Source organism: Geospiza fortis, unplaced genomic scaffold (genome assembly GCF_000277835.1).
Source record: "Geospiza fortis unplaced genomic scaffold, GeoFor_1.0 scaffold346, whole genome shotgun sequence".
NCBI classification, from domain to species: domain Eukaryota; kingdom Metazoa; phylum Chordata; class Aves; order Passeriformes; family Thraupidae; genus Geospiza; species Geospiza fortis.
The window spans coordinates 2,775,502-2,798,403 of record NW_005054361.1 but is presented as its reverse complement, the minus strand read 5'-3'; the positions used below and the strand labels follow the sequence as shown (position 1 = coordinate 2,798,403).

The 22,902-nt window shown below is 39.7% G+C and overlaps 1 protein-coding gene across 4 annotated transcripts in view; it reads left to right on the top strand.

Annotated features, from left to right (window-relative positions):
• TMEM108 (transmembrane protein 108) overlaps positions 1-22,902 on the top strand; it is a 162,215-nt gene that overhangs the window by 64,463 nt on the left and 74,850 nt on the right. For all 4 annotated transcript variants that reach the window (XM_031059398.1, XM_031059397.1, XM_031059395.1 and 1 more), the window contains one exon: positions 13,798-13,879. In XM_031059398.1, the coding sequence (XP_030915258.1) occupies positions 13,840-13,879 (40 nt within the window). In that variant the 5' untranslated portion in view covers positions 13,798-13,839. The remainder of the gene's footprint in view (positions 1-13,797; positions 13,880-22,902) is intronic.

Sequence of the window (22,902 nt, the reverse complement as noted above, 5' to 3'; positions counted from 1 at the left end):
AGGATTTGGTCAGTAGGGAGCATGCTTCAGATGAGGGAGATACGAAGGTTGTGGCTATGGCCTAAGTGGTTGCCTTGGGTATTGAAATGATTAAGAAAGGGCAGGGCTGGGGTGTGGTCCCCATGGAGGGGAAGCTAGGAAAGGGACAAAGAGATTATTAATATGTGGAGATAACATGGTGAGGCAAAGAGAGAAGGCACAGAAGGGTGCTAAGCGGGGAGAGGATGGGAAGTTTAAGAAAGGATGAAACCAATACACAGAAGAGAGAGAGGTGGGCAGGATTCTGGCAGTAGGGACCAGACTAGAAGTAAGGCAAGGTCAGGTGTCAGCTCAAGGGTTAAAGTCTGGGCTCAGAACAGAAAAGGCTCCAGTTCTCTGGCAGATTGTTTTTAATTTTTTTAAATTTACGATTTTCTTTTTGTGTTTTTAAACTGTGTAAGTTACACCTAAAAGCCCTTTTAAGGGTACAAAGCAAAGCTCTCTGAAATATGGAGAGATTTCAGTCAACACTGCTCAGATGAATCAATATTTTATTTTATCATAGTAGTTCATTATGTCACCTCTTCTTCCTGTAACTGTACATCATTCAAAGCCAGCTTTGAAGCCAGAGTTATTAATTTCCTGGGGAGCACTTCTGTGGCTCTCATTATTGTGGCATCCGAGCACTTTAAAAACATTAATGAATTTATCTGCACAATGTGCCGATAAGGTGAAATGACATTATGCACCGGGAAAAATTATGCGCAGAATCATAATGTCAACAAAGGACATTTAATTTAGATGCCCAACTTGAGATGTTCATGACCTGACTTTCAAGAAACAGCATTGGATCATCTTCTCTTTGTTTTGGAGTCGGCTTCTGCTGAGTCCATCACAGTTGGAATTGCTCCACGCTTCCACAGTTCAGAGCGCAGGTGTTCCATGCTCTGCTCTAAGCAAACAAAGAAGATACAATTAATGACTGCCTGCATGAAGTTTGTGTTTTGTGACTCCCTTGGCATTAGGCACTGAGGCAGAGACAGAATCCAGTTCTCCAGGGCAGCTTTCCACTGCCCTAGGCACAATCACGGTGGTTTTCCAAACCCTTACCTCAGTCTTGTTGGACTGTCCAGTGCCATCGGTGGTGAGGCAGAGAAGCAGCAAACAGCAAGTTTCTTCTTCTTTTGACCTTGACTTGCTGAATGTGTGCAATCAGTCCTTGTTCTTACACTGAGTGAGGCTGGATATTAGATTAAAAACCAAGGTATGTGAGTTTATTATTTGCATTGTTGCAGTGTGTACAGACTGGAGCCAGTGCAGATTTCTTGCACTTGCCGGGATAGATGCACCAAAAGAGCTCTCATTCCTTCATATTGATTCATATGTTCTGTAACTCTGTTGTGACAATCTTAGCACACAGGAGCAGGGGATCCTGAAGCAGAGAGAAGCTGCAATTTTATTTGAAATGAATCCTTCATTGTGTCCCTGGGTGGCCTCAAATTGTGGGAGGTGATTTGGGGATAAGGTGGGAACTGTGTCACAAAATACACCTATGGCTGGACATCTCCTGTCCTTGTCCTTGCAAGGTTGAACTCATGGCTCAGAAGTGCATTGCACCCAGAAGACACAGCATGTTTTCCCCAACTTTTTACAGCCTGTAGCAGCAAAGCCATGGTACAATCAAGCAGGACATGGAAGAGGTCATCTCTGCTTCACTGAAAAATTTTTCTTTAGTAGGAAAAGAAAAAGATAGAAAGGTACAGAGAATGTTTTTCAGATGCACAAATAGAAGATAGTCTCTATTAGCTTTCACAATGAGAAGGGTGTCTCACTGAAGTCTGTAACTGCAAAAATCCTGCTGTAACAATCCAGTCTCCCCCACATCCTCTCCTGTTCTGTTCAAGACCATTCTTCCCTATTTTCCTTCATCAGTTCATTTTCGTATTGAATCCCACTGTGGTGGGACAGTCACTGGAATTACTCTGGATTTGCAGTCGGCAGCTCAGAACATGGCTTAGCCCATCTCAGTTGCAGTGTAGCAGAAAGTATCTGACACACCTGAAATGGTCCTCACATTTTAGCTCTAGTCAGCTATTTAGGCACATGTTTATTTATTAAATCCACCTATCAGTACTTCACCTAAGCCATCCTATTCTTTCCCTGTCTAGGCTCTTCCTTACACCTGTCAGGAAAAAAAACCAACCTTCTTGAAATGGTGGTATTTGCTTGCACTGCTTTATGAATCTTGAGCCAGATGCTGAATCTATACTGAAATCTCCTGTCAGGGTCAGTGGGCTTCACCTGAGGGAGAACTTCACCTGAGGAAGAACTTCACAGTCCCAGGCAGTAAATAGAGTTTTCACTAACCTATTAGAATAAGCTGTGCATCTGACCATAATCTTATTTGACAGGATAATGTGGTTTTAGATGCTGGTGTTTTGAGATTTCCCTTTTTTTTTTCATATGCTTTTCCTTCTAGCTTAATTGCACCTCTGTACATGCCAGTGAACCTTTTGAAGGAGGGAAGATGAGCTGTTTAGCCAGTAGCAGTCTTGCTGGCTGCACAAACTGAAAAGGAAGAAAATAAGACACACACTGATCTGTATGCTAAATCCTCTCTAAAGCTTCAGACTTGTCATGTAGAGCTAAATCTTTGTCAGTGCCAGGTTAGCATCTTGCCCAATCATCTTACCCTACCTCTCCTTCTTTTGCCTTCAGTTCCCCTCTCCAAAGCCTCAAGCTGTAGACATCACGTTGACACAGACTAGGGCATTATTATTATTCAGAGTTGCATAAAAAGTGAATTTACATTGAGTAAAACCAATACGCCATGCTGCTCTGACATTTAATTTTCTTGGAAATTCTTCCCATTGAATCAGACAGCACTACATGCATTTTCAAATGAAATTCAGTGTTTGCACTACAGTAACCTTGTAGGCAAAAGAATGATAAATTTGGAAATTACCAAGAGCCTATTTCCTGCCACCTTCCTTCAAACCTAAATTTTTATGCGGCTATATTTCTGTGTGATGCCATGTGATTTTTTTTTTATTTATTTCCACCCACTGTCTCAAAATGGTGTGGAAAATAGTCTTCTATAAAAAAGGGTTGTTATTAATGTCTGGATCACTGGTTGGTAGTCTCCTATTTTTTCTGTGGCCATTTCTTCCTTTGACATCAAACCCTGGGAAAGTTGAGGATAAATAAATGGTGTCCCTTGAACTAGACATGGTTATGATAAACTCTGAGATGAGATGTCAAGCCTAAGCCGGTGTACTATTCCACTTTCCAGTGTGTGTTGATCAGGCCGCCAAAGCAGTGCAGTCATATTTCAGAGCTCACTTTATCTCCCTTCTCTCCTTACCATATTGAATGTCGGATTATAGAGGAGGTAGTAAATGGCTCTGTTAAAAGGAGGTTTAACCAGAGATGTAGGTCAAGACATTGTCTTACTTTCTGTGTCAAATGATTATGCATTTATGGATCCATCCATCCAGATCTGCCAAAGATGTTCCTATTCTTAGAGCTGAAGTTGTTATAATTTCATAGAAGAAGCTAGTTCAGACAGACTTTGTCTTCGAAGTGATAGACTTCATTTCAAGATGAATGTGTGCTCTAAAATAGCTGAGCAAAGGAAACCAGCAAACATTTCAGTTGGGATTGCCCCTGAACTATCACCCTGTCGTGGGGGCAAGAGGATCTGGCAGAGCACTCAAGAAGGTCTTAGAAATGCCCAAACTTTCACATCTGTTTACCATACTGAAATTTTTACTAAAAATATTTATATAAACTATGTTGGGTTTTCTTGGGATTTATGGTCTGTTAGAAAAGCTAGCAATATAGGTTAGTATTAAATACATTAATGCACCATTGAGACTGAATGGTTAAGAATTCAAAAGGTGGTTATGCTTTCCTACCATGCTTTTTTCAATTATAATAAAATGTTTCTTTCAATCTTAGGTATTTGTGTATGTCTATTATAACCTGTCATTGTGAAATTAGATCCTTATGCTGTACTCACACATTATGGTTAGAGCTGGTTCAAAACATTCAATCCAAAACTGACATGGAAATAATCTTGAACATGTATTTTGATAGGAAACTTAATAGGATTTTTTTTGACTGAAAAGAAAAAGGAGATATGTTGTACAGTTTTATTAATTTTTTTCCTTTCTTCTTTTTTCTTTTTTTTTTTGTTACCTTTTGTCACTGAGAGGCATGCTAGTATAAACAGAGAAGGAAAAGCAAACAGAAAACATAGCTATCATCTATACATATATCCACAAACAAATATATATATATGTGCAATTCAAAATTACAATATTGAATGCATCTCATTTATTTAATTTTTTTGGTAACTGAAATGGTTATCTTTTCCTTAACTGTGGGATCTTGTTTGGTACAATAGGATGGGCCACAACCAAAATATACAGGCAGGGCACTCTGACCTGACTCAAAGTTCTTGTGTTTTCACCCATCTTCAGTTCTCAGAAAGGCTGGGTCTGTGGACTGGGCTCAGCATCTGATGGAGCCAGAAGAGCACTACATTGCCATCCTTCGCTGGTGATTATTTCCTCTGTGCTTTGTAGATGTAAACCAGCCTAGGGAGCTGAGAGGCAAGGCAGAGTGGATGGGTCTTTGACTCAGGTCTGCTGTGCTTATGTTACAGCAGGTCAGTTGAAGTTCCCGTAGAGATGCTCCAAAACTTAATTAGCCTATCTTGATATTTTTCTTCTTTGATATCCCTCAATCTTGTTAATCTTTACAGTCTCTTGAGGAAAGTTAGTACAAGGGACCTTTTTTACAGATGAAGTTTTCAAAGCCAAAACCCAGTATGTGAGATTTTTGTCAAAACAATTAGAGGCGCTTTCATCTCCTAGCTTGCATCCTTAGTTCACTGTAAATCAGATAATGCTGATGCGCAATATTGAGCCTCCTTTGTGGTGGTGTCTTAAGGATTATTTGTTTAGCTGGGTAATTGTGACGTTCACTAAAGGGAAGATGATCTTGCAGTTAAAATGTTATATTGGGATGTTTCCATCTCTACTATAGATTTCCTTTGAAGCCATCTGGGGCCTGTGTAACAGTGTTTTCAGGACTCCAATACAGATATGTTTGACAGCACAGAACTTGCTTGCATTTTGGAGCATCTTTATTAAACTGATATATTGGCCTGAATTTCAGAGGCACGGAGCATGCATACTCTTCTTTTTGTACAGCTTGAAAATTTGACCCAGTCAATTGACCTTAGGAATACAGTACCATATTATAAAACAGGGAAAATTGTGCCTTCTTTTATGCATGTTTTTTTTAATCTACTTGAAATACTTGCATTTAATCAAGCTGAATAATGTGAAAAGCCTGAGTTCAGCTGCTTCACAAAGGTAAACCCTTTTTCAACTCTCCTGTGTTTATTACAATGCAGGCAAAGCTATTTGCTTGCCTGTCCTTTACATTGTCTTTTTTTATTGTATATCCTACACAATGGGAACAAGAGAATAGTTTAACACAGCTGCAGAGAAGTTAACTCCATAAGCCTTGAAATCCCTGTAGCTGGAGAAAGCTTTGGGTGAGATTCCTTTTACAGATGTTGACATCCTCATTTTTAGTGTTATGGGCTGGAATCAATTGCTTGACCTTCAGCCCTTTGAAACTCAGTGGAGAAAAACAGCCCCACGAAAGGAATGGGCCTCTTCCTCCCAAGAGAGGCATTTCAAGCAGGGCCCAAGCACCAGGATTCAGAGGAGCCAATCCACCTGCTCATTGCAGAGGGAATTTTAGTGTGTAAATCAAATGTCACATCCACAGTGTGGACACCCTGAGGCCTATGAGATGCCACAGGAGATCCTCCAGGGAAAACCCATCATCACAAGAGTGGTGTGGAAGTAGAGCTTGTTTCTACATCCATTCCCTGCTGTGAGCGACAAGGATAAACAGGCTGTATTTTCTTTATCTTTCTTTTTTTTTTAAGTTATAGACGCACCTTTACTAACATAGTCTTGTGTGCCAGAAAAGTGTTTTACCAGGAGAGCTTCCAGTGGTTATAAAGTTTTTTTATCAAAGAGCAGGTAATTTATACTGCCTTGATGCTTCCTCGGTGTAGTGCAGCCTGTGAAATTTTCATCATGAGCTTGAAATTAATATTAAAAGATTTTCTTTGGTTTGGCTGTCATAAGACCCACAAAGAAAATTTTGAAAAATTACACAACTTAGTCCTAAATTTGTCATATTTCATATTAAAAAAAGCCTTTTCAAGAGGACAGTGAAAAATGCTTTTCACTATGGACTTTTTCTGGACAACTTTCTTGACTCAGTTGTACCACTTTCTTTTTTCATATTGCATTGTGAAGGATTATTCTCAAAAAAACTCAGAGAAGTTGGACCTTCTTCCTTCAGTTACCCAAAACAGCATTTTTCAAGGTATTTCAATTTCATATTTCGATGAAAAAAAATTTCATTATCAAAGTTTCAGATGCCCATATATTCTCATGTATTGAGGGGATTGCTTACTGGGAAAGAGAGTATTGCTAGGTGTCCACAGGGATTTCACAAAAATATTTCACTATTTCATCATTGGATATTTTGTATTCAGCCATATAAAGGTTTTAAAAAGAAGTCTTCCCCTGCCCATCCCTAATATGTATTAATGACCAAATTCTAATAATCCCTACAGCTGCTAAGTCAGTTTGATCTTTATGAAGATGTTAGCTTCTCAGGGCTCCATAGACATGAATGATGTAAAGGAAAAGCTTCTTCTTTTCTTATACTAAAACTGGACAGACAGACAGACACAGTCATGTCTTTGCACCATTGGGAACAAGAAGCAACCAGAACAACTGTTCAGACTTTTCTCCCACTGGAGCTGCCATAAGAAGTATTTACTAATGGTAGGTAATTAGGAACAAAGAAATAGTCAATAAATAGTCCCTTGCACCACTAATGTAGTGTGAAGGACATTTAGCAGCCTAGGGCTTTAGATTTTTCTGTTCTTCATCTCTGGGATTTCTCAGTTATAATCAGCCAAGAGAGTGACCCTGGCCATCACAGCTTTTCCAGAATGGTCATGTCTCTTGTGAAATGACAGTTCATTTCCACCCTGGTATTTTTCCTCTCAGTTTTCCCTACCCTTTGAATGATTGCCTTTTGCAATCAGTGATTGTTTATGAGATGACCGTAGATGCCAAGGCATTAAATAGCCAAAGGCAACAGTAGTTTTACCCAGCCTTTGCTGACTAAGTCCTTCCCCTGCCTATGGTCACTTAGACGTGAGGTTCTTCATGCCCATCTATTTTTATGATAGTGAACCCCAAGAGTTCCTTTCTTCCCTCTCCCTTTCATAAGCATGCCCCAGCTCTGACATGTGAATAAAGGAAGATGGTAAAGGGTGAGCTAGCTGGCCATGGCCTCCACTTCCCACAGGAATGACAGTAGTCCTTAAGTGATCATCTTGCCTAGGGTTGTTCATGGAAACATTGTCACAGCTGGGAGCAGGGCTGTGGGAACGCAGGAATTGGAACTGTTGTGTTAGAGAGATGAGGGATTGGGACTTCAATAGTTCATAATTAAGTAGGGAAGCTGAGGAAGAGGGAACAATTGCTGTAAGGTTTCTCTTGCACATCGACACTGCTTGCTCTGTGTGTTTTCCTTGACTGGTGTTTGTCATTGTGCTAATGGAGAGGTATGGATCCAAACACCAATACAAGGAAAACCACAGCCAGCCTCAGGCCCAGTGGGGATTGTAGATGCTGTGCATCTGAATCCAGAGGGGAGAGGCTTTGGGAAGGTTGGTTGGTTTTGTTTTTGTTCTGGATGCTCTGAAGTTCTCTGCTGCCAAGTTCATGTCACATAGGATGCAAGAAAAGCATGGTAGTAGCCTAGTTCAGATCCCACCTGACTATTCCTTATGCACATATGACAGGCCTGCACTCCACCACCAAGACTGGTTTTGATCAGCTGTGATATCCTGAGGGTAGACCCCACTCTCTGGAGACCTTAGGAAAGCAAAGGGTGTACACTTCTCTGGGTAATAGTGGACGTAGATGTGAATTGCTCATTCTTAAATCTGCAAAGAGGAATCTACTTCAAAAAGTGCTGAAAGATCTAAGTATAAAATGGACATAAATATAAAAAATTCTGCGCTCAGAATGTTATGAAGAAAGATGATAACAATGGTTTGCGTGTTCCAAGCAGTGGGAAATAAATCACAGCAAACAATGAGGCACATGTTGAACAAGAACAGAGAATTCCTGCTTGGAGGAATCTTATTGCTGCAAGTTAATCATTTTTTTATTAGCATGCCCTGAAGCTTTTTTTGATATAAATTTTGCAAAATAACATCTGGATTGTTCGAGCAGGCCATAAAATTAAGAAACAAACACAAAGAAAACACAGAGTTGTGCTTGAGCTGTGTGTAGTCAAGAAGAGGACACCTGCTTCCTTTTATGAGGCACGCCGGAACACCCACTGTGACTAACCCGTGGGATGCAGTGGATGAAGACCATGGTGGTGGAATTTACACTGGGGGAATAACTCCTGGGAGTAGTCTCAGCTCTCTTGAGTTGTAAGTGAGCAGCCTCTGCTGTTGATGTCTTATGAGAAATTAATTGAACATCCTGGGGCAGTATTATACTGAAAGGATCAAGGCTGGGTTTCCGTGATAGGGGAGTCCAAAAAGATTGGAGATGGAGGTACTTCTGAGTCTGTCTGCTTTTTCTCTTTCGTTTCTGGAGAAATACTATTGTTGAAAACTGTCTGTGATGTACCATTTTCTTCTTTTCAGAATGATCCATAGCAGAGAGAAGGCAGTCAGAAGTAACATAAAAAGGTTTATGTGCTTCGTGGATGGGAGTGGCATGTCTTTTGCCTGTCTCCTCTTTTCATCACCATTTTTCAGCTTCTTTATTTTAGTCTCCTGTTTTCCATTGGACAGACAAGAAAAAGAGTTCTCCACTGACTGTTAGCTTTGCCTCAACGTGCATCTTCTGTTCTTTCTCCTCTATTTCTTCTTTAATTTAAGGCCTGGTTGGCATTTTTTACCCATCAGACATAATGAATGGCTGGGAGCTGTCTGCTCTTTTGGACTCTTTTGTCTTCAATCCATCATTATGTCTTCATTGTCCTCTTTAATTTAACTGAGATGTTGAGGGGATCACTTACTGTGAAAGACAATATTGCTAGCTGTCCACTGGGATTTCACACATCTATTCATCATCTTGGTTAGATAAACTGTATGTGAAATATTGTGTACTAAATAATGCAAAATATGTAAGTCCATTCCAGACACCAAGTGCTTAACCAGTATTTTTAACCACAAATAGGTTAGGTGGTTAGGTATATGACATGTTTTCTGCATACAAATTTTGTCTAATTTAACTATAGAAGATGAGTATTTCAAAGTTGACATTGATTTGACTACAAACTTGCACTAACTTTGTTGCTTTGTTTCAGAGTATGTCAGTAGGTACACCAATATGAACTGCAATGAAGGTCATAATTAAACCTTTTTTTCCTGGTTTTCAGAGGAAGTTCAGAGGAATTGGGAATATGCCCTTTCACTTGGAGACCAAAATCTAGGAAATTTACTTTACAATACTTAAAAAAAAATCTCAGGGATCAGCTATAGTTGTATCAGATAATTCCCCCAAATATTCAGAATGGCTTCTCAAACATTAAAGCTCAGTATTTTTCAAAATTAATATTTTGGAGAAGTCTGCTCCCAAAAAACCTCAGGGAGGTGTTGAAGAAATGAGTGAGGAGTATGAAATGGATACAAAACTCAGAGACTCACATTAGATTTTGGATTATTGAAGTTTAGCACACATTTTCCAACTAATTTTTTTTCCAAGACCACTTCTATTTCTGCACATTCTTCATATTTTTTTTTTCTTGTAAATGACAGTTTGTGTATTTAAAACAGGTGGTGGTACTCTGGTTTTAAATTAAACTGTCCAAAGTCAGGAACTGGCTGTGTGTCTGCATTTTCCATCTGCATATGCACAACGTTGCTAATCTATTAGTGCCTAAAATTGCATTCTCAAATACCTAGGAGAACATGGGTTGGTGAACTAGAGCCCTCTCAGCTACCAGCCACTCAATCTGTAACCTTCCTTGATTATGATAAATAAATGCGCCTACAGGGCCCTGAGAAGAGTATCATGATGGCTGGACATGGCTTAATACTCAGAAAGGAGATTTCCTCTGCAGCTATTGAAATGTCTGGCCATGAGATTTTGCTTTGTCTTAGAGGTACAGAAGAATTTCCATGATTGGAAGGTATTATTGTAGAAACTGTGGCAGCTTCAGAGGTCCTTATATGATAGGTACATATTTGTAGTATCATAATAATAACAACAGTAATTCAGCCCTTCGTTGCCATCTCTCAGAAGAGTCAAGGTAGTAAATGATTGCGTGGCAAAAATGGCAGATGAAATTCCATGGTGATAATTCCAAAGTCACATCCACAGGCAAAAATTAGTCCAAGCTCTAAATACCTGAGGAAAGGCTTCAGAGGAGTTGTTACTTAGCAGGCAGCTCTGTAAAACAGTGCAGTAGAGCTCGGGGGCAGTGATGAAGACAATCATAGGCACAACTGGGAACAGACTAGAGAAGAAACAGGAAATATCACTGTGCAGTATGAAAACCCAGTACACCCAAATTTTGGTGGCTACATACAATTTTGTTCCCTTCTCCTCAGATCTGAACTGGAATGGGTAAGTACAGTTTAAGGCATGACAATTATCAGACATTAGATATATCTTCTTTATGAAAAAAGATAAAAGATAGGAATTCCTCAGCTTGAAAAAGGTATTCTAAATGATCTAATGAAAGACTAAAATTGTATGATATGGAGGAGATAAGTGAGGAATAATTATTCTCAAGTTAAAAAAATATGGCGTCTTAGGTAGTTTGTTCCACTCATGGTTGCTGGATATAGCGCAATCTATGCCAGGGTGTAAAGATTACCTTGTACTGAGGCTGTTTCACAAATAATTTCCCTGCTGTCCTGCTGGCAGCTCATGTTTAAGTCAGGGTAATGGGCTTGCTGGAGCTTTCACCTGGGTGGGTGCAGCAGTGGTTCCTCTGTTCTCAAGTCAGGTCTTGATTCAGGGATTTGATGGGCTGGTTCAGCTGCCTCAACTTTGTGCAGCCTTGATAGTCATTGCAAGCAGTCTCTGCCTTTGGAAAACCATCACTGGTGTTCCTGGGATTCCAAAGCTATAGAAATAAATCTTATAAGATGTCTCTTGCCTTGCAATAAAACAAATCCTTGTTTTGCACATATTTCCTGTACACAAGAAATAAGGTATTAAAAACTGTGGGGAAAAAATGTTTAAAAAATGTTTTAAAAATGTTTAAATTTAAATTAGTTGTACTAGATGATCATTGTGGGTCCCTTCTGACTGAAAGGATCTTTTAAGCCCAAGTAACACTAAGGACTTTGAAGAAGTTAAGACCTTGTAAATTCATGGCAACATTTCCTTTATGTATGTTCACTGAGTTCTCCATGTATTATTTTATGGCCATGTGGTCAAAAGGATAAATCTTCTAACTGAGACCAACAGAAGAACTTAGTAAAGTTTTCCAGTGATAACCTTAGTTTCTTTGCCCATATGCACCCTAGTTCATATTTCTTAGCACAGGGTAAATTCCTGGACTAAATAAATATATACACAACAGCATGCAATTTATTTCAACCACAACACCAGAATTTATGAGCAAATATCTTTCTTTATTATTGATAGTACTAATATGGAGATGGGAGAGAAATACAAAAAAAATATGGTTCACACCCAAGAACTGCATCATATCAACATTGCCAAGGATAGTTAAAATTATGCAAAGTCAATAATGTGGATTTAGGGTTGCGATTTCAGATTCTCCCTTTTTTCCATTGTATTTTTATGACTTCACATGGGTCAGTGCTTGTAAATCCTATTTTGATACAAACTTAATTTATTTGTACTTTGTAGGAGTACTTGGGTATATGGTTTCTACATTGTCAGTGGCTTATCTGGTTCTTGTCTTTTCCTGCATATATTTTTATTAATATCTCAGGGGCTGCTAAACACAGGCCAATTGTATGTATCTTTGAAGAGTGCTGTAATAGATTATATGATATCGGTTTATAGATGAAGACTGAGGTTTTTTGCTACATCTGGTTCATCATTTGGTAAACCATAGGGAAAAAGGGGTAAACAGAAGTCCCTCAGCAAGTTTCCATGATAAAACTATAGCATGAATCTAACACTAATTCTGATTAAAAATGATAGGCTAATTCACGGGTGATTGCTTCCATTTAGGAGAAAATGCCTTGCAAATACTGACATTTCTGCAAGTTACAGAGATGTTTTTAAGGTCCAGTGTTAAATGGAAAGTGTGGAGGAATCCAAACACACGGCATTTGTGTGCATAAATTTCTGTGTGGAATAACTTAACAAAACCCAAGCATCTTTTGTTATGGGCAAAAAAAGTCACTATCCTTTTTCGTTTTCTACATAAAAGTCAAATATAGCTCTGTTTTCACAAGCTCTGCAGCATTTATGCAGTTCAAAGGTGCTATTCATTGGTTTGACTTGTTTATCTTATGTCTTCAAGATTGCATTTTAAATAAGCTCTGAAAGATTTATATGCATGTTAAAATGACTCAGAAATGTCCCTTGGAGTTCAGAAGATGAAAATGTGTGGAACTGAAAGCTAGAGGATACTACATGCTCTTTAATATTGACCAAGGGACTTCAAGGAGGTGATCTCAGGGTCCTGCTTTTCACAGTTAGTTCTGAATGTTTAGCAAATTATTTTTTCTGGAAAAAAAGAGCTTGAGTGTTGTGTTGTCTTTGGGTACTTGGTGAGACATTATTCACAGCAGTGCTTTGGGACCACATTTGCTTTTCACTTCTGATTTATGCATTTATTTTCCTCACAATGTGAATAATTAATATCAGCATGATTGGGATTTATTTTTTCATAGTATCTTTTAAACCAAGGTGGAAAAATATCCATGTCAAGTATTTGAAAATACCATCTGAGGACTCATAAAATATTGTTAGATGCTCCCCAAGTGGGCAAAGGCAGGAAGGTAAGGTGGTCACATGTTTTTGCCACATCACATTTTCAGACAGTAGGCACAAGAATTATGAGATCCCCTTCTGCACCAAGACAGTTCAATTTAGAAGAAACAGAAAATGTCTAGGGACATAGAGAAGGTTCTCCAGCCCAGGCAGCCGATGTGGTATATCAGGAAGGAATATGACCTACAACAGCTGACTAAAATAAAGCTAAAAATGCCAGGGCAAAGCTGCCCTCTGTGCAGAGATTTCAGCAGAGTTTGGGATCTCCTCTGCTTGGCACCACTGAAATTTTCATTGGGAAGGGAGGGGGTGGGCTTTCCCTGTGCTGTATTTCTTGAGGGATGTGGAAAGGGGAGGCTCAGGGAGAAAACTACAGCCCCGTGTGCCCAGCACAGCTGCCTGGTGGTGTCTGCATCTTGTGTTTGCTTCTCCACTGAGGACCCTTCCTCTAAACTAAAAAGACTCCGATGAAATTAATTTTATCAAGACATAAGCATGACATGAAAGTAATTTTCAGTGTGTTTATTTCAAATACTCAAGAAATTTTTCCCTGTTTGGCCATGACTATATCCTTCCCTGCCAAGCTGGTGGAGAGCATGGCCAAAGCAAGCAAAGGGCAGTCAGGCAATTTCCCAATGCTTATCAATAAAATTTTCTTGTGAAGCTTCATCTGACTTTGTAATGAACAGGTATAACAAGGCAGTCTATATTTTTCAAACATAATTTTCTCCTCTTGACTTTTTTTTGACAGAATCATGAATAAACTGGCAGACCAGCAGGACCACATGATACCATGAAGAGAAGCTTACAGGTCCTCTATTGCCAACTGTTTAGTAAGTAAATATTAATTTTTTATTCTGTAAGAAAGAAACTATTCAAATCCTTATGTAAGATAGTAATATTTATGCAGGGCACAATTCAGGGAATTTAACCACATGTCTTGCTTCAGGTGCCTGGAGGAACCATATGAAAGTTAAATTATCCTGTTGTCTGAGATATTTAGAGATGTATTAAAAATGAGTTGAAGGATCAGCTGATTCTGCAGAGTTTTGTACAAGAATAGAATTGATTTGCTGTGTCTTGCAAGTGAGGCAACTATCACCCTCAGAAAAATGAAATGAAGATACAGAGGATTGTGGCTGGAAGAAATAACGCAACATTTTTTGGAAGAGGGATCTATCCCACTTGGCATTTCTGGTGCTTGCCACTCAGTAAAAGATGTGTGAGTGAGGAAAAGTCTAGTCTCACACAGACCTAAATTCTGTGTCGCTTCCTGAGATGACAAGTTTCTTTCTTTTTCTAAGTTTTGGCTTTCGGAAGAGTCCATCCAATGTGAAAGTCCAGCAAAAACATCAGGTGGAATTTAGACTGTGTGGACGGGGGCTGGCTCCCCTGTTCATGGAAGTAAGGGGAAGTTTTATTTGTAAAACAGTACTGACATTGTTGAGGCAATTTTATAAACTGACGCTTTTCAGTGCAAGCATCAAGTAGCACCTTTTCTTCAAAATTGTAGAGATTAAATAAAGTAGGACTAGATAAAATGTAAGTACAACTGCTTGCTCTCATGTTTTACAAGGAAAATTGCTAATTTCCAGTAAAAATGAAAAAAAAATCCAGGCTTTTTAATGTTGTCGCTTCAATTTGGCAGAATGTTTCACTTCAATATACATATTTTCATAGACAATTTTGTATGAATTTCCCTTATTCTGGCCAAGGCAAGAGAAAAACCAGAAAATCATGCTTAGTGTGCTTGGAATGAGCAATGGAAGGACTGTCATTTTATTGGATGTGTGAAAATTAAATCTAAGAAATATTTTGTGGGCTGTTACAGAAATCTGGTTACTATCACATCTTTGCTTTACTCATGATCATCAGGGTATAGAGTGAGAGATTTTGTTTTGCTTTGCTGTACTGGTTGATGTTCTTATTCCTGTGTACAGCTTCTCCTGTGACACAGGGGAAACAGGAGTGCCCTCATGACATTAGAGGGGAGGCTCCAGAGGTGTGCTCAAGGTTATTTTGCTTGAGCATAAAGCTGGGCCAGATGTGCCTACATGACCTGCCCAGCAGCATGATTTTGGCCTTCTCAGATTTGCTGACTGGCTGGAGTGCAATGTAGGAAGAGCTCCTCAAGGAGAACTTTAACCAGGAACCTGCTGAGAGTAGTGGGGGCTGTGGTATTTTTACCACAGTTAAGGACCCAGAATACATCACCGCATTTTGTCATGTTGAAATGTGATTTAATTCTAAAACTAACTTGGTTTCTGGACCAACATTAGGTTCATTGTAAAGAAAATATGAAGCAGAACTGTATAAATACATTTCTATCATCGTGTGGGGAAAAGAAGGAAGGTGTACTGTTAATCCAATCTATCACAGTGTTGAGTCTTTCTGTAACTATTTTTATTTTTTTAATACCATACTTCCCTGCTTGGCAACATTCCCCTTTGTTATCCCTGCTGCTTTGAACTGTATTTTTCAGGGTCATATGTTGACAAGATACGTGGCAAATAGAGGAACACTGAATATAAAGAGGGAAGAACTGAGAAAACTGTATATATGTATATGCACACACATATATATGTAGTATGACTATGCAGCAATATTGTCAACTCTCTGATGTAATTTGAAAAGATGGTTTCTGAACTTACTACTTCTGATGACAGGAGAAAAAACTGCTCTATTTCTCTGAGTGCAGCAAAAACTTGTAATAAATGTAGTTTTCATTAACAAATGCAGCAGCAACTATAGCTATATCAGAAGTATTTTGGGCATCTGGAATGAATGTTTTCACTGGTTGGTTTATAAAAAGCCAGCTGCAAGTTACTTAATTCCTATTATCTCAGCTTGCTTTTAGATGCACTAAGGTGTGTTACCTAAGCTCACTTTTTCCCCAGTTACATCACAGTGCTAAAAACAAACTCCAAGAGAGTGCATTCTGTCCAAGGAAGAGGAAATTACTTTAATGTGTTTCCTGTGACTGTTCTTCATGGTATAAGAAAGGCCTGCAGCATGGTCTTATTTGTTTCATTTGGACAAAAGAGGAAAATTGCTGCTACTATACAGCTGAAGAAAAAGCAAATTTTCAGAGAAATTATCCAAAGAGGATATTCTGCTTTGGGCTGATTCACCAATGTCTTCCATCTGCCTGCCTTCCTCATCTGCAACTGCAACAAGTGGGTCTGTGGCGCTGCCTCGATAATGTGGCAGCGTTTTCATCTTGTCTGCTGTGGCATGAGTGAGTGATTGAGGTTCAGGTTATAGACAGAAGGGCCCTATGTATGCATTCTTGCAAATAGAAGCATAGGGCATGCATAGGAAACCTGGGATATCTGGAACAAAGTGTTGGTGGGTTTTGTAGAAACAGTGATCAGCCGGAGAGACAAGACTCTGTGTGTGCTTGTGGATGTGCCTGTGGCAAAGAAACGTAGGAAGAAGCAGTTTCACCTCCAAACTGGTGTGTTGTTATGAGTCTTGCCACATTTTGCTTGAGCCCCAGCTGTGCTACTGGGCCAGTAATGGCTACACTCATATGCAAATTCTTTTCCACCTCTGTTCATCTGTGCTGTGTTCAGCTGTGTTTGTGCAGTGTCTGAGACAGTAGGACTCTGTACTCTAGAGGGTTTCTTGGCTTTGGGGCTGGAAGAAAAGACTTATGTAGATATTGGTTTGATTGTCAAACAGTGGGATTTCTTAGCTGTATTTTTAAAATCAGACCCGTATATAAATAAGATTTTGATTGTAACATGTCTGGGCTTTTTAGTGAATTTCACATGAGTTATGTAAGCATTCTATTGCAATCCATACTCTTTTGCTTTCCAAAAAGAGCACATTCCATCCATTCATGCTGATCAAGAATAGCATGTGAAAATGGCACTAGCAACAGCTGCTCTTTTGAATAGAGTTGTAGCTGGCTTGAATCTGATCCCAGCTGTCAAGGAGTAGAGTCTGTGAAAATTGTAGCACTGCACCTGGCCCAGGACAGGGGCTCTGGGCGATGCTACTTTACCTCTAGTCATTCATAATTTATGAATAAGTAATTAAACACGTGATGTAAGGCTATGAAGAAGTAATGCTTTCATACTGTATCTTCAAAGATTCTATTTAATCTGAAATTTCTTAAGACAAAAAAAAAACTCCAAAAAAGATTGCAACAAAAAAATTGGAAGTGGTTTCTTAGTAAGAGCTCTTTGAAGTCACTAGCTAGATTGAATTGATGAGGACCAATTAAAGCAAAACATGTGTCCACAATTTGCTGCCATTTGTTCTAGGCACATCTTTATGGATGAAGTTTGTTGCCTCTGTAATGATGAAGATGCAAATGTCTTTCCCATGAGGCAGAGCGATCTCTGTTTTTTATAAAGACCTAATGTGATGATTTAAGCCCTACAGCATGAGCCACAATATGTCTGCATTTTCTGTAGTAAAACATGCACATCATAATTTGCCATGCATGCACTGTTTACTCAGGGCTTCTAAGTTGCATATAAGCTAGAGAAAAATGTGGGCACAGGTAACTGATGAAGCTTTTGGTGCGCAACCTCTGTATGAGACTTTCTTCCTCAAGCATTTATTTTCCTGAAAAAATGCAAGGACTTTTATTTCTTGTTTACTTACAGCACTAGGGTCTGTGTGAGGACCTGTCACACCACAGCATCTGAAATAAACGGCCATCTGAGTGCTTCTTCATGTCATTATCACTTAGTGTGTTCCCAAGTATCACTCTTTCATCTCAGAAGCCTGGCACGATGCCCAGTAATATCAATAGAAAGAGTTTCCTGTTTGCAAGAATGTACCACTCTCTGTAGTAAAATGAGCAAAAATGGCTGTGAGTGGCTGTGCCTTGCAACACAGGCTGTCACAAGTCTCCTATCCCCTTGCTGTGGATGCAGCTTGCCTTCCCCAGTGTTAACTGGCAGCCTGGCTGCCTCTCAGTCAAGTCTTTGCAGTGAAGCTCACCCAGCAGAAAGGGTTAGCACACGCCTGCACTCCATTCCAGTCTGAAGCAAGTCCAGGGGCTCATCCCTCTTCGCGTAAATATTTGATAAGCAATGTGAGTCTGTAAAATTCCTGTATTAGAGAAGACCCAGTTCTAAGTACCTTCTGAAAGGGGTTGAGCAGCCTCCTAATGCCTCTTGCCCCTGGTAGGAACCCACACCCACCAGCTTTTCTTTCTATTGCTGAGTGCTGTCTGTGAATAATTACATGTTATTAATAAGATGGTATGCACTGATGGCTCGTTTATACAATTACACATGGCTCATTTAGTGCAAGTGAAGAGGCATGGTAACAGTACAGGAAAGACTGCTGCCAGATGCAGGGGAATAACTGTTCTCTGCCCAGAGTGGTAGACGAGATGTGAAGAAATGGATTTATAGAGCAGGTAGCTTGACATTAGGCATCAGGCAAAAGTGCTTTATCAGGTTAAGGTATTGAAACCCTAGAACAGGCTAGTCAGGAGGATTTAAGTCTACCAGTGAAGCACCAAATGGAAAAAACCCCCATCTCTCAGGGGAGACAGAGGTCATCTAGATGATTTCAAAAGCTCCCTTCAAACCCTCTGTTCCTGTGACCACTAGGTACTGTGTCCTTAGTGCAAATGAGCCTGCTTGCTTCCACAGAGAGCTCTCAGCTTGCACTAGCCATGTATTATTAATCCATTCGATAGAGATGCACAGCTGACATGGGCTTAAAAGTACTGGGGATCACTTGATACACATCAGCAGAGAGTGTCTTCCTGTCATTCACGAGGACCCAAAGAGAGGAAAGAAAACGGCATTTTTGTTGTGCTCTGTTAGATTGGCAGGTATTAGCTTGAGCAGAGACAGCAGTGGGGAGTGGTTATCCAGCAAACAGATTCCATCTGGTTTGCTTAAAAATTAGAAAGGTAAACAGCCTCTGGCTATGCAGTGTATCATGTACAAAGCTTTTTGGGGTACTCACTGGGCTGAGGCATTTTTGTTTGAGAGTCACGTGGCTTGGTAACAGCCTGCCCATCGGGCAGCTCACAGCAAGCAGTCCCTCAACACTTTCTTTTCCCAGAATTCAATTAAAGGTGGTTGCTTCAGTTTCTCAGCAAAAACTGCCTTCTTGAAAAAAGCTGCGACCTTCCATTTTGTGATCCTGTCCTGAAAAACAGACCTCATAAAAGGGGACTTTAAAAGCAAACCAATGCACCTTATAAAGAAACTAAATAGAATTTACATTTTCTTATCAGATGTAGGCTCCAGTGTCCTTGATGTGCCCTTTAGAGAGATTTCAGCTTAAACACATACACACACACAAGAGAGAGGGTTCCTGCTTGCAGCCTGAATAAGCAAAACTGTGAATCGGATGGCTCTCGCCATTCCAAAGCTGAGATTGTTCCCATGAATAGCTTGCAGTATTTATTTTATATTTGCTGGCTCCATGAGCTGTGCCCTTAAAGGCATTACAGTTTGGTAGGATTTCACAGATAGTGTGAACTCTTTAACAAGTTTGAGGTACGTCTCTGGGGTGGGGATCTTCTGCCTTGCTTTGCCAAGAGCGGATAAACATTCAGGACGTAGCAACACAAACAACTAACATACTGTGTAAAGTTCTCCACTTTTCTTGAAGATTTGCTCAAAGACACAGAAAAATGTGGAATAGGCCTGGGGCTGGAGAATATCAAGTCATGGTTTAGGTCCTTGACACTGAATTTGGGATAAAATGGCAACAGGCAATTGCATTATTATATTTGCTCTTTGTATTTGCAAACAAGATATTCATGCCTTTGCATACATCATTTGATAGTCTGAGTATGTTCTTGTTATTGAGCACCTTCAATTTTATGCTTATACTGATGCTATTTGCACTAGAACCCTGTAGATTTTTCAAAATTAATGAGCATGGGTTCTTTAGAGTGTTTATATTCATCAAGCATTCACACACCAGTTGTGCGGCATTCTGGTAACAATGTCCATGATTAGTGTGCCAGAAAACCAAGAGATATTAAGGAAATACATAAAAATATGTATGCTTAACCAAATTTGAAAATGCTGCAAGGATTTGGTTTTAAAATTCCTTACCACCTTGTTAAAACAATAATCTGATATAAACCCACAGTATTACTTCCATCTTATGTTTTGAATTATTTGTATTTTGGACCTGAAGTGATCTCCATTGTATGACACCATATCTGTCTAATCTGTTTTAGATTCAGTGCTGTTTGCCTCAAGCCCTGAGAGACATGTTTTAGAGGGAGGGTGAATAGGCAGGAGTACAAATGTGGCTTTCCTCTATTTTCCCTTTCAAAAGTCTATTCATCCATCTCTAACAGAAATGAAACTTCAGGAACAAAGACTTAGCAGCCTGTGCAAATTCATGTGTGTGTTTTGAGACCCAGTGTCAAGTGGAGAAAGAAATGTTGCTGTTGTGCAGGCCTAGCAACCATGAAATATCAGTCCTATTGAGTTCAATGGCAAAACTCCCATTGACATTAGTAGGATTGGGATTTTATTCCCAGCCTTCATGTTCCCAGCTTCATTGCTTCGATATGTTGCAATATAAAACGAAAATATCCTATCAGACATTTATTTCTTTCCCCAAAGCCTTATTTTCTTCCTGGCTGTGCCTAAGAAACATTGTTATGGTTTTTGACAATATTGCAATCAAGGCCTAATTCAGCAGAGATGGTTAAATATGTAAATTGAGTTGTTACCCCAGCCAGACTGCTCCTACAGCAGCCACTAGCCTTGGGCTCGAATTGCCATTGAACTATGTTCCAATAATTTGAAATAAGAAAATTTATATGTCAACATGCGCACTGGTGTCTCCTGTCCGTGAATTATCCAATGCCTGTGACAGTGCTCCTGCGGGAAAGACACAAAAATTGCTGTTAGGTACTCTGTCACATTGTTATCTGATCTTCCCCATGTGAGAACTGCCCTGCACAAGGATCGGTACCGCTGGTATCAGTACCAAAGCAATATTTAGACCCCCGTGTTTAGGTGCTGAAACTCTTATATGTTAAAACTGTCTTTTACTACTTGCAATGCCTTTGAACTTTTCTCCCTCCAGCCACCCCTTGGCATGCTATGCTCTGCTATTTTTGAGCAGGAAAGACTTAACTGTGGATGTTATGGCAGCTTTCATTGCTCAGTTGTGTGTTCATTGTAGCTCACTGCATGCTGTGTAAATAATTTACTTGTAAAACCAGGCTCGGTGCAGGCAGTGGAAACAGTTTGGAAGAAATACACAAACACCAAAGTGTCATCTAATTCAGCAGCATGTGATGGGTATTATCCCTGTCCCTTCTCTAAATAGAAAATGTATGGATGCCCTCTGTGGATCTACAAAAATTCTCCAAAGAACTTAAGCACATTCAACTCAATGAACAACTTCAAAACCACCTGTGAAAAAACTTGGTGTGAATCATTATCCAAGTTAGCCTTTGGAACAAAGCCTTTGCTTCTAGAGGCAGTGTATTCATCTGGTCTTTATTTGAAGACAAGCATCTACAAAACTTCCTTGACAAATCAAGGCCCTGTACATAATTGGTATGAATGTATTGTTTTTAGTACATTATTGGTTTAAACTGCGTGTATCCTCTAACGTCTGAAACCTCAAGGGCAGGATGTGCTCCCAAGGTCTGGGAAAAGCCACAGTCTCCTTTCACATAATGTTATTCCCCATATTATTTTTGGATAAGAGGAAGATGTTTGTTATATGTCCTACACAAGATGCTTGAAAAGTGATCTTGGCAGGAAAAATACTCCATCCCTGCTCTGGTAACTTAAAGCCATCCCTCTACTGGGTTCACAAAAGATTCTGGAAATGAGGAGAAAAAGTTTATAGCAGGTCACAGCCTTTCAGCTGGAGAAGGCAAGGGAACCACAACAGTGAGGCCATATTTCCTTGGGGTTGAGGTGCTGGCTCTCCACTCTGGCTGGTGTGTATCTCATTATGTGCATCACGAGTGCCCAGGAGGAGCCACCACTTCAGGTTTTGGAGGAATAGCGCAGTGTAGCCTGGCCAGTTTTCCCATTACTGAGCTATTCCTATTGCTCAAGACCAGGTTCCTGGTCATATCCAGGGCCAAGGACAGGATTTCTGGGGCCAGGTTTTCCATATCAGCACATGCTTAATAACTGATTTTGGCACTCTGTGAGTTTTCCTAAGTACCTAAGCAGATTAACCTGCTTTCTTCCTGGTGGCTGGAGCAGGAAACTTCTGCAGGTGGCTTGGAGAAGTGCATGAGGCATGTCTCTCTAATACAGAGTGCCAAGATATTTTGGAAAATCTGATCCCTTTCCCTCGAATATAAGGGAGCAGACTTTGTTTCAAAACTGTGTAATACTATACAGAGCATAAATACTTTGCCTCAATATTATGAGCAATATTCAGTGCTTGCTAAGACCAAGTTATAAGGAAGGGGGAAAAACAAAAAAGGAGGCATGTTGAAGGAAGTAAAACAGTGTGGATGGGTAGAGAGACGGCTATATATTCCTCATAATAAATATATTCATAATAAAGTAAATATATCCATTTCTTATTGCAGGTTTCATTGTAATCTTTAGGTATATTTCACATACCCATTTGAAACACTTGTGCTGGTTGGATTTATTGTGTGACTGTTCTGTATTCATTGGACTGTTTTCCATAACTCTGTACTGCAGCAACGTGTAAATGTCCTTCTAGCCACTGTCATCATCAGTAGAAATGTGTGTCCTATGGCAGAGTAAAGCTTGCTCTGCATAGAAACCTAAAATATTGCTTAGAGCAAAATGTTCAGACCACACAACAAACTCTGTCTCATGAGGTTAACCCATAGACCTTCCTTATTGCTAGAAAAGGAACCAGCAATTCTCTCTCATCCCTGAGGAATATTGGTCTT